General features: G+C 42.0%; 1 protein-coding gene across 1 annotated transcript; it reads left to right on the top strand.

The window, feature by feature from the left end:
* The first annotated feature begins 1447 nt into the window (after window positions 1-1447).
* LOC144289314 (olfactory receptor 10H1) lies at window positions 1448-2395 on the top strand. Its single transcript, XM_077857474.1, has one exon. It carries the CDS (start codon window positions 1448-1450, stop codon window positions 2393-2395), a length of 948 nt encoding a protein of 315 aa, XP_077713600.1.
* Window positions 2396-12146: the final 9751 nt, after the last annotated feature.

Below are 12146 nucleotides of genomic sequence, written 5' to 3'. Positions count from 1 at the left end.
TATTGATTTAATTGTCATGGGTACCACTTGCTATGTGTCAGGTCACATTCCAAGAATAACTCATATATTTCTCATAGCAACTCTTTGAAGTAGGCAGGAGGAAATGGAGGTACAGAGAGGTGAGGAAATTTGCTCAAGTCTACACAGTAGGCAGAACAAGAATTCAAACTCAGGTTGGCTGGCTCCCATGTCCCTTTATCTGATGGCCATGTTATATTGCCTTGGAACCTACAGACATGTCTCACGGGATCTGGAAAACAACCACAATGTTATTTCTACTTAGCCTTCTGCCTCTGACTCCCTGCATGGGTAATGCCAAAGAAAGAATCTGATTTAAGTTAGAGGTGCACGCGGGTCCGAGAAATTGTAGCCATGGGGTAGGGGTATCATGTGGTGTCTGAGGCTATGGGGAGAACGGAATTTATCAGAAGGGAGTAGGAGAACACAGTGACAATGGCTGGAAGATCCCAATATTTTCTTTTAGAGAGGTAACCCAGAAGGATAGTGAAAGGCATAGTCTTTGGAGATAGCCAGCCATGGGTTTAAGGCTTAGCTCTGCCATTTTGACAGCTTCACCTTGAGCAAGTTGCCCAACCTCTATGCACACCAACACTCTTGTTTTTTGCTTTTGTTTTTTAGATTTTATCTATTTATTCATGAGAGACACACAGAGAGAGGCAGAGACATAGGCAGAGGGAGAAGCAGGCTCCATGCAGGGAGCCCAACGTGGGACTCGATCCCAGGTCCCTGAGATCACGACCTAAGCCAAAGGCAGACATTGAACCACTGAGCCACCCAGGTGCCCCTGTACATCAATACTCTTAATGAGTATGTTCAGGATGCTCAAAATGCGGGTGATAAAAACAGCACCTCCCTTATTAGGTTAATGAGAGGGCTAAATCATAAGAGGCACAGAGTGGTAACTCAGTCAATACGTTAACCTTAAAAATAAAAAGCACCAATTATTTTACCAGCAAAAGATGTATTTATTTGGGAATAAAAGAGAATCACAACTCAGTGCAAACAAGCTGCTGCAGAACCAAAGGTAGGTTGAGGGGAACAAAGGAGAGGTAGACTTTTTAAGGAAAAAAGATGAAGTCAGGAAGGGTGTTATAAAAAGTCCATTAGAGTAAACTGAGAGTTCAAAGTATAGTGGCTTTTCACTGGGACAGCTGTTAGGGATGGGAGTAGTATCCACCCCCAAGGTCAAGTCCACCTCTCCCTGTCTGGTTGTTGGATTTGTATGGTACTAGGAGGGGCAGGTCATGAGGGCTATCCCTGCTGAAACCTCTTGGTGCATTTTAGTGAAGTTTCCCTCTACTAATTTTCACAAATGCCAGCTGTCATTGATCAGGGGCAGCCTCCTGCCCAGGTCCAGGTGTGGTGGAAGCCTTTCTCCATCCAGTAGCTGAGGTCTCTGTGACACTTTGCCCCAGGCACAGCCTCCATGCAGAGAGGCAATTTCTCAGTGGTGACTGAATTCATCCTCGTGGGCTTCTCCACCTTCCCCCACCTTCAGCTGATGTTCTTCCTGCTGTTTCTGCTCATGTACCTGTTCACGCTGCTGGGGAACCTGCTCATCATGGCCACTGTCTGGAGCGAGCGCGCCCTGCACACGCCCATGTACCTCTTCCTGTGCGCCCTGTCCATCTCCGAGATCCTCTACACCTTGGTCATCACCCCGCGCCTGCTGGCCGACCTGCTCTCCACCCACCACACCATCACCTCTATGGCCTGTGCCAGCCAGATGTTCTTCTCTTTCATGTTCGGCTTCACCCACTCCTTCCTGCTCACGGTCATGGGCTACGACCGCTATGTGGCCATCTGCCACCCTCTGCGCTATAACGTGCTCATGAGTCCCCGAGGTTGTACCTGCCTGGTGGCCTGGTCCTGGGTTGGTGGCTTGGTCATGGGGCTGGTGGTGACCACAGCTGTTTTCCACCTCACTTTCTGTGGACCCAATGAGATCCACCATTTTGCTTGCCATGTGCCCCCTCTCTTGAAGCTGGCCTGTGGAACTGATGTACCAATAGTGGCCCTGGGCGTGGGGCTGGTGTGCATCACTGCCCTGCTGGGCTGCTTTCTCCTCATCCTCCTTTCCTACGCCTTCATCGTGGCTGCCATCTTGAGGATCCCCTCTGCTGAGGGCAGGCACAAAGCCTTCTCCACCTGTGCATCCCACCTCACTGTGGTGGTCGTGCACTATGGCTTTGCCTCTGTCATCTACCTCAAGCCCAAGGCTCCCCAGTCTCTGGAAGGAGACACTCTGATGGGCATCACCTACACAATCCTTACACCTTTCCTCAGTCCCATCATCTTCAGTCTCAGGAACAAGGAACTGAAGACCGCCATGAAGAAGACCTTCCTCAGCAAATTGTATCCAGAAAAAATATGATGATCTGGGAGGAATTACTTGGAAACAGCTAAATTGGGTTACCAGATGCTACCATTGGAAATGGTGCCCTGTAACCACATAATAACCTATATTTATCTGATGCTTTAAGGTTTACAAGGACCCTTGAAGGCAACATCCAAAGGTATACACAATGGTTAATTAGCATTAAGAGTGTATTCAGAGTGGAAAGATGTATGAGATGATGACACAGAGAAAATCAGATTTCATGATTCTTACCTGCTGCAGGACACTTTATCAGGCAGCATCAAACCTAGGATCTGTTCTGCCAGATTCTGAGCCAGAGTGGTCTAATTACTCCCACCACCATTAATCCATATTATGAAGGGAAATGGAAGAGGTCAGGTCCCCACCTTCTACTAGGCAACAATGGGTACCTACAGCGTGGATTTCATAAGGCTACAAAAGACTCAGCCAGATTAAAGCGGAGGAGAACAAAGCACCCAAAATTTTGTGCAATAATAATTAGAAACTATTATAATAAAGCAGACTCACAGAAAAAGTCAAGGAAACCTCTGCATTTCAAGTATGCATCTTGAGCAGCTGCACAGAAGGAGAGAAGTCTCTACAATCAGTACAAGGGAAAAATCCCACTGTGAGAAATTGTCTGCTTTGTTAGAGAGTGATGTGGCACACAAGCCAGTGGGGAACTCTTCGTTGAGCCACGGCGAGTACAGAGTCCAGGATAAAGGCATTTCTCATTATCAGATCAGCGTACTGCTTCCCTGTGGGCATGAGGGGGTGGTTAAAGTTGACCATGCTACATAGTATTTATAATTTGTTGAAAATATGTGTATTTAAGAGAATGACACATACTGTATAATATTACTTATATGCAAAACCTAAAAAAGCTGAACTTGTAAAAACAGATAGTAAAATGGTTGGTTACCACAGACTGAGGGATGGGGGAATTGGGGAAATGTTGTTTAGGGGTACAAATTTGCAATGAGTAGACAAATTAGTCCTGGAGATCTCATGCACAGTATGGTGATTATAGACAACACTGTATCAGTAACTTAAAAGTTGCTGAGAGACTAGATCCTAATTGTTCCCACCACAAAAATGAAATGATAATTACGTGACATGATAAAAGTATTAGCTAATGATATAGTAGTAATCATATCAAAATATATATGTATCAAGTCAACACATAGTACACCTTAAACTTACACAATGTTATGTGTCATTTATATCTCAATTAAAAAGAGATTTCCCAAACAAGGGGTAGTGGAAGGGGAGGCAGGCAGGGGGATAGGGTGACTGGGTGATAGGCACTGAGAGGGACACTTGACAGGATGAACACTGGGTGTTATACTACATGTTGGCAAATTGAACTTCAATGAAAAAAAATATATTAAAATGACAAAAAAGGGGTTTCCTTGGGATGCCTGAGTGGCTCAGTGTTTGTCTGCCTTCAGCTCAGGGCGTCAGCTCCCCGCAGGGAGCCTGCTTCTCCCTCTGCCTATGTCTCTGCCTCTCTCTCTGTGTCTCTCAGGAATAAATGAAAAAAATCTTTAAAAAAAATTTAAAAAAGGTTTCCTTGAGGTATCTGTCTGGCTCAATTGGTAGAACATGTGACTCTTGATTTCAGGGTTGTGAGTTCCAGCCCCATGTTGGGTATAGAGATTATTTATAAATAAAATTTTTAAAAAAGCTTTCCTTGACAAAGTTTCTGAATATGAATTTATGGATTATTTTAAAATAGCAATTTATCATAATACTTAATGGACACTAGTTTATGGTGATACTGTTGTACACAACAACAAATGTTATTTAAATGCACAAGCAATAAATTAGTCAAATTAGCTAAAGCTTAAAAAGAAAATATGTTTATTCATGTTTTAGTTGAATAATAAACTATTCATCATTTGTCCTAAAGTTGAATTGAGTTATTCTCTATAACTTGAGCAATAAAAATAGCCCATGATATCATGAAGTTGGAGGTTGTAGGAAACAACTTCAGTCAAAAGTGGGAAATCAAAAAAAAAAAAAAAAAAAAGCGGGAAATCCAGACCATCTTCCTTTGCAGAATGCACACTGCACTGCATATTTCTTGTTACCTGTCATGTACATCATCTCATTATAGTCTCACAATGAAGGATCAAGGCAGATAGATTCACATCCGCTCCATTTGACAGAGGGTCAAAATGGTTGCGTGACTCATCCAACATCATGCAACTTAGTAGGACCAAGTTTCTGCTGTAGATCTTTTGTGAATCCTAGTCCTGGCCACCTAACACTTCACACACCATTTTCCTACAGTGGGTTTTATGGGTTAGAGGACTAGTCTAGCCTCTAACCGAACACTCCAGGATCTGAGAGCCTTTTATCAGTTTTTAATTTTTTAGTTTTTTTTTTTTTTTAGAGAGAAATAGAGTGAAATGGGAGGAAGGGGCAGAGGGGGAGAGAGAATCATAGGCAGGCTCCATGCTCAGCATCGAGCCCGATGTGGGGCTTGATCCCACAACCCTGAGAGCACCACTTAACTGTAACCAGATCAGATATTCACCCGACTGAGCCACTCAGGCACTTGGGAGCTTTTTATTTTATTTATTTTTTTTTTAAAATTTATTTATTTATTTATTTATTTATTTATTCATTCATTCATTCATTCATTCATTCATATTTTTTTTTATTAGAGTTCAGTTTGCCAACATATAGCATAACACCCAGTGCTCATCCCATCAAGTGCACCCTCAGTGCCCGTCATTCAGTCACCTCCACCTCCCACCCACCTCCCTTTCCACCACCTCTTGTTCGTTTGCTTGGGAGCTTTTTAAACCACAGGTGGGCGATTACAACCCACAAAGCACTGGAGCATGAATCTTTGGGACATTGATGGACTATTTCTACAGATCCAGGGCTACTTCATGATTTTATAATATATTTGGTCTAGCAGTGAATTCCTTTCACATTAAGCCAAGATGCCTCCTTTGCCTAGCAGCAAAGCCAATCTGGATAAGAATGCAACCTAGCCTCTCTCATTTTATTCATTAAAGGCCAAGTTAGCCTCTGATCCTACTGGTTTCTTTTTTTTTTTTTTAATTTTTTTTAAATTTTTTAAATTTATTTATGATAGTTACAGAGAGAGAGAGAGAGAGGCAGAGACACAGGCAGAGGGAGAAGCAGGCTCCATGCACCGGGAGCCCGATGTGGGATTCGATCCCGGGTCTCCAGGATCGCGCCCTGGGCCAAAGGCAGGCGCCAAACCGCTGCGCCACCCAGGGATCCCTCCTACTGGTTTCTAAATGGAAAGAGAATCTGGAAGGTGATTGGGTACCCACAATGAGTCAGGCCTGTACTGTCTTCTGCTAAGTTACTGTGATCCCTTAGACTATCAGCTTTCTGAGGAAATCTGTCCATCTTGCTCGTCATCACACACCACCAACGTGATACTTGGAAGATATAATTTATTAATAAATATTTCTTGGGTGAACCAATGTATTTCCTATAATACTGTACTGAAGAAACCAGAATGATGGCATATAATATTTATTATAAGAAACCTCACTTCACTCCAAAGCAGTTGGAGATGGTGTGTGGGGGGAGCTGTGTTTGAGGTCAGACTGACCCAGGTTTGAACTTGCTTCCCATTTTCCCACCAAATAGATTGACCTCTTACCGATATATCCCACATCTGTGTAAATAAAAGTATATTCAAAGCAGTGACATTTATGATTGGAAAACATAACATTAGATATATCCATTAGTGAAGGATTATTAAACAAATGTTTGTTCCTTCATATTTGGAACACAAAGCAGCCATTAAAACCATTTGATCCTTGGACTTCATCAGTGTCATTTCTCCCTGGGGATCCTATCCAGTATCAGGGCTTTGTGTACACTCTGCACATAGGAGACCCCCCAAATTCTTATCTTCATCCCTGTCCAACTGTCTACTCAATATCTCCACATGGATATCTAGTAGGTATCTCAAACTTAATGTGTCCAAAACCTAACTTTGGAAGTTCTCATTCTCATTCTCATTCTCATTCTCATTCTCATTCTCTCTCTCTCTCTCTCTCTCTCTCTGGCTCTCTCTGTCTCTGCCCCCCTTTCTCTCACACCTCCACACGCAATTCTTCCAGGCTTTCTTATCTCAGAAATCAGTGACTCAATCTCAATTCTCTGAAAATATTTCAGCTCAAAAATCATAAAGTCCTTCTCTAACCATACTACACAAAATAGAAACATCCTGGCTATGTTCTATGTCTCTTGATTTGAGTTACTTGTCTGACACATGCTTATTACCACCCGGCATATATCTGGTTATTGTCCATCTTTGCCCACCAGAATATTGTTTGACGTAGTCAGGAACTCTTGGTCCATTTTGCAAACTGCTATATGCCTACACAGTTTATGGTAAGTTCTCAAATATTTGTTGAGTAAATTAATTTAAAAGAATGATGGCAAGTGAAAGTAACTGTGAGGCACAGTTTTTGTCTATCCAAGCAGATGGATTAAAATTTTTTCAAGTTTGATAACATGGTTGCTGTGGGTGTGGGGAAATTGGCTCTCATACATTGCTGTTTGTGCTTATGCAAGTCACTTCTCCTCTCTAAGCCTACCCTGAAGGAATATAACAGCACCTACCTTCTAAGATAGTTTTAAGACTAAAGTAAGACAATGCTTGTGAAGGGCTCAGCATGGTGCCTGACACAAGGATATCCATAGCAATTAGGATGACTTTACAATTTCAAATTTTGTTTAATGATCTCAGGATCAGAGAGACCAGTGTGAGTTGAGGCAATGACCAATTGGAGCCATCAACTTTGATGTATCCATCTTGGTTATCAATGCTGTAGAAGTAGTAGGACTTCAGTGGAGAGGATTGGGGTCCATTAGGGGACACTGGGAGAAGTGAGGCTCCAACTAAGCTTCCTGACCTAGCTTTCTTTGCCCAGAATCCTCCTCTCCTGGAACATCCTCCTCCCTATGGCTCCTAGCCTCCATGAATGGTCCCCACGACTCATCACCATGGCAACAGCTAATGGCACTAGAGCTAGGTGACCCTGGCTCTCTCAAGAGATAAAAAGATGCTCTGAATTGCAGACAGGGCTGTGCAGTGATTAAGTGGTGAAGCAAAGTGGCATTGGTTAAATCACATCCGATCTCTTGGCCTCAGTTTCCTAACATTAAAATAGGTTTAACAATAATGTCACCCCTTAGGATAGTTCTGAGAATTAAATAACATAATCTATGTAGGGTGATTGACTATGACTGGCATGCAAATGCAAATTCCAGTTTTTAAAGATCTGTTCAACAATTATTTGCAACCTTCCGTGTCTCAAATCCCGTGTTAGTTTTGGGAGTACAGAGATGGGTCCATTGCTATTCCCTGTCTTTGAAGGGTTTCTAGGTACTTGATGGAATGACACACAGAGAAATATCAGGGCTCTCACCAATATATGGACCAAGTACTAACAGCCACCAAAAAGGGCATGACTCTCACCAGTGCTACCTAGAAGATACTTGGAAGTTTCTGGAGAATTTTTGGTTGTTACAGCTGAAGGAAGAGGAGATATGCTACAATATCTTGTGCGTGAAGGCCAGGGATGCTGTTCAACATCCTACAATGCACAGAACAGACCCTACTACAAAGAATGAGCCATCTCCAAATGTCAATAGTGCCAATGATGACAAACTTTGTTGTATTTATTCAACAAACATTTATTGAGCACCAACTGTGTTCCAAGCACTTTTTTAGATGCCACTAGGGATACAATGTTAAACTGAATAGACATGACCCCTGATTTCAGTGCTTGTACTTGAGAGAGATAGATATGGGCATTAAAAAAATAATCAGCCTAATGAATATATATGATAAACTGTGATAAATGCTATGAGGAAAAAGAAAGGAGTTGCTATGATAGGAGCTGCTAATAATAGGGATGGTAACATAGTATGGGGAAATCTGGAAAGGCTCTCCTGAGGAGGTGGCATTTAAGGTGGCATGACCTAAACATTTGTAAGACTAGAGGGAGGGTTCCAGGTAGAAGCAACAGGCTGTGCAAAGTTCCTGAGGTCCAAGCATGCCTGGTTTATTACAGAACAACTGAGGAGCTAATGGAGAGGAGCTGGGGGATAGAATTGGAGATGAAGCAGTGATCCAACCACACTAGAGTTTATACTATATCTCAAGAGTATATAAACAGACTGATGATTTTTCAGGTTTTCCTTTTAGAAAGATCCCTTTGGCCTCTGGACAGAGATAGCCTGGGGCAGGGTGGGGGGAGGACGAAAACACCTTTGAGGAAGGAACTGGCAAGGCCAAGGGGGTCAAGGTCAACATTGGAGGAGAACAGAGCAAGAGAAGTAAAGGCAGCAAATTGCATCTCTCAAATTGGCCTTTGCCTCCAGCAATTAGCATTGAAACACTTGGTGGCTCCAATTAGTGCAGGGAGAGAAAAGTCCCCTAAAGTCTGGAGATCTCCCCAACAACAGCCCTTCTCTGTGCTCCAGGTCTTTTAATCACCTCTCTGGGCTCTGGCTCTGCCTTGGGGATACCAAAGAATATGGCACAAAGGGGACCATTAGTAAGAAATGGCAAACAGCTAGGAATGGAGGGGGTGGGGGAACTTCATAAAGTAGGAGCTGAATGATGGAGGGAAGGTGGGACAGGGCCCCTGGGTGTGGGTGTGGGGTCCTGGCCAACACTTGTGAGCAGAGGAGAGAGGGCTGTCTCCACCTCTGTGATGTCAAGGGTCATCACCTAAGACACTCTTGTGTTTACAATGACTTTTTGGCCTATATTCCTATTCCTACTTTCTGTCATCAGATAAGTTAATGATGGCTTCTATTTTTTGGTCTTTTTCAGGAAAAATAAATGATGAACAGCACATCAACATTTTAAATAAAGATGGGATGCAACGGTGTGCTTTCCTAACCCTGCCTCAAACATTGTCCTGACCCAGTCCTTGGAGTTTAGAATACATCACTTATAGAAACGACATGCATTCATTGAGTTCAAATTCTTTGGTTGTTTAAAATTTTAAAAACAACTAATACTAAATAAAGCAACAGAGTAAAAACATAGTTTATTCAAATTTCAGGATGGGTTGACATTGGTCAATCAAACAAGAGTAAGTTGATTTTCTGATGACAACAGGGAGCCACAGTGATACTTCTTGGAAATAATCCGGAAGCCATTTTTGCCATAGCTCTTTCAAATTCAGTCTTTTACCCATTTCCCAGGTCAACCAGTATAGTCCAAGATATCTCTGGATCTGTGACCAGGCAAGCTCTGGCCACACCCAAGATGTGTGCTGGCCACTTAAACGTACCTCATACAAGACAACTCTGAGAGAGGTGGCTCTTACCATCTGGGACTCTTTCTCATTTTGTAAGGGAAGCAAAGGATGTTGCCAAATATTGCTAATTAACTACTTTGAATCTTCTCTCTCTCTCTTTTTTTTGATATTTTTTTATTGGAGTTCAACATATAATATAACACCCTGTGCTCATCCTGTCAAGTGCCCACCTTAGTGCCCATCACCCAGTCACCCCATCCCCTGCCCACCTCCTCTTCCACTACCCTTTGTTAGTTTCCCAGAGTTAGGAGTCTCTCATGTTTTGTCACCCTCTCTGATATTTCCCACTCATTTTCTCTCCTTTCCCCTTTAATCCTTTTCACTATTTTTTATATTCCCATACAAATGAAACCGTATAATGATTGTCCTTCTCCAATTGACTTATTTCACTCAGCATAATACCCTCCAGTTCCATCCATATTGAAGCAAATGGTGGGTATTTGTCGTTTCTAATGACTGAGAAATATTCCATTGTATACTTAGACTACATTTTCTTTATCCATTCATCTTTCGATGGACACCGAGGCTCCTTCCACAGTTTGGCTATTGTGGACATTGCTGCTATAAACATTAGGGTGCAGGCGTCTCGGCTTTTCACTGCATCTGTATCTTTGGGTAAATCCCCAGTGCAATTGCTGGGTCATAGGGTAGCTCTATTTTTAACTCTTTGAGGAACCTCCACAATTTTCCAGAATGGCTGTACCGGTTCGCATTCCCACCAACAGTGCAAGACGGTTCCCCTTTCTTCACATCCTCTCTAACATTTGTTGTTTCTTGTCTTGTTAATTTTCACCATTCTCACTGTGAGATGGTATCTCATTGTGGTTTTAATTTGTATTTCCCTGATGGCAAGTGATGTGGAGCATTTTCTCATGTGCTTGTTGGCCACGTGTATGTCTCTTTGGTGAAATTTCGTTCATCTCTTTTGCCCATTTCACGATTGGATTGTTTGTTTTTTTGTTGTAGAGTTTAGTAAGTTCTTTATAGATCTTGGATACTAGCCCTTTATCTGATAGGTCATTTGCAAATATCTTCCCCCATTCTGTAGGTTGTCTTTTACTTTTGTTGACTGTTTCTTTGGCTGTGCAAAAGCTTTTTATCTTGATGAAGTCCCAATAGTTCATTTTTGCTTTTGTTTCCCTTGCCTTCATGGATGTATCTTGTAAGAAATAGCTGTGGCCAAGTTCAAAAAGGTTGTCGCCTGTGTTCTTCTCTAGGATTTTGATGGATTCTTGCCTCACATTTAGATCTTTCATCTATTTTGAGTTTATCTTTGTGTATGGTGTAAGAGAATGGTCCAGTTTCATTCTTCTGCACATGGCTGTCCAATTTTCCCAGCCCCATTTATTGAAGAGATTGTCCTTTGTCTAGTGGATAGTCTTTCCTGCTTTGTGGAATATTAGTTGACCATAAAGTTGAGGGTCCACTTCTGGATTCTCTATTCTGTTCCATTGATCTATGTGTCTGTTTTTGTGCCAGTACCACACTGTCTTGATGACCACAGCTTTGTAGTATAACCTGAAATTTGGCATTGTGATGCCCCCAGCTATGGTTTTCTTTTTTAATATTCCCCTGGTTATTCGGGGTCTTTTCTGATTCCACACAAATCTTAAGATGATTTGTTCCAACTCTCTGAAGAAAGTCCATAGTATTTTGATAGAAATTGCATTAAATGTGTAAATTGCCCTGGGTAACATTGACATTTTAACAATATTAATTCTTCCAATCCATGAGCATGGAATATTTTTCCACCTTTTTGTGTCTTCCTCAATTTATTTCAGAAGTGTTCTGTAGTTTTTAGGGTATAGATCCTTTACCTCTTTGGTTAAGTTTATTCCTAGGTATCTTATGCTTTTGGGTAAAATTGTAAATGGGATTGACTCCTTAGTTTCTCTTTCTTCAGTCTCATTGTTAGTGTATAGGAATGCCACTGATTTCTGGGCATTGATTTTGTATCCTGCCATGCTGCCGAATTGCTGTATGAGTTCTAGCAATCTTGGGGTGGAGTCTTTTGGGTTTTCTATGTACAGTATCATGTCATCCATGAAGAGGGAGAGTTTGACTTCTTCTCTGCCATTTTGAATGCCTTTTATTTCTTTTTGTTGCCTGATTGCTGAGGGTAGGAATTCTAGTACTATGTTGAATAGCAGTGGTGAGAGTGGACATCCCTGTCGTGTTCCTGATCTTAGGGGACTCAAATTAATAGAATCATGAATGAAAGATGAGCGATCACAATCAATACCAAGGAAATACAAACGATTTTATGAGCAGCTGTACGTGAATAAATTAGGCAATCTAGAAATGGATGCATTTCTGGAAAACCACAAGTTACCAAAACCGGAACAGGAAGAAATAGAAAACCTGAACAGGCCAATAGCCAAGGAGGAAATTTAAGCTGTCATCAAAACACTCCCAAGACATAA

The sequence above is a fragment of the Canis aureus genome, chromosome 19, assembly GCF_053574225.1.
Source record: "Canis aureus isolate CA01 chromosome 19, VMU_Caureus_v.1.0, whole genome shotgun sequence".
Taxonomy (NCBI): Eukaryota; Metazoa; Chordata; class Mammalia; order Carnivora; family Canidae; genus Canis; species Canis aureus.
The sequence above is the reverse complement of the archived record's forward strand: the minus strand, read 5'-3'. Positions and strand labels throughout refer to the sequence as shown.

Coding starts and splice junctions, on each gene's coding strand:
- LOC144289314 (XM_077857474.1), top strand. CDS start 1,448: ATGCAGAGAGGCAATTTCTCAGTGGTGACTGAATTCATCCTCGTGGGC.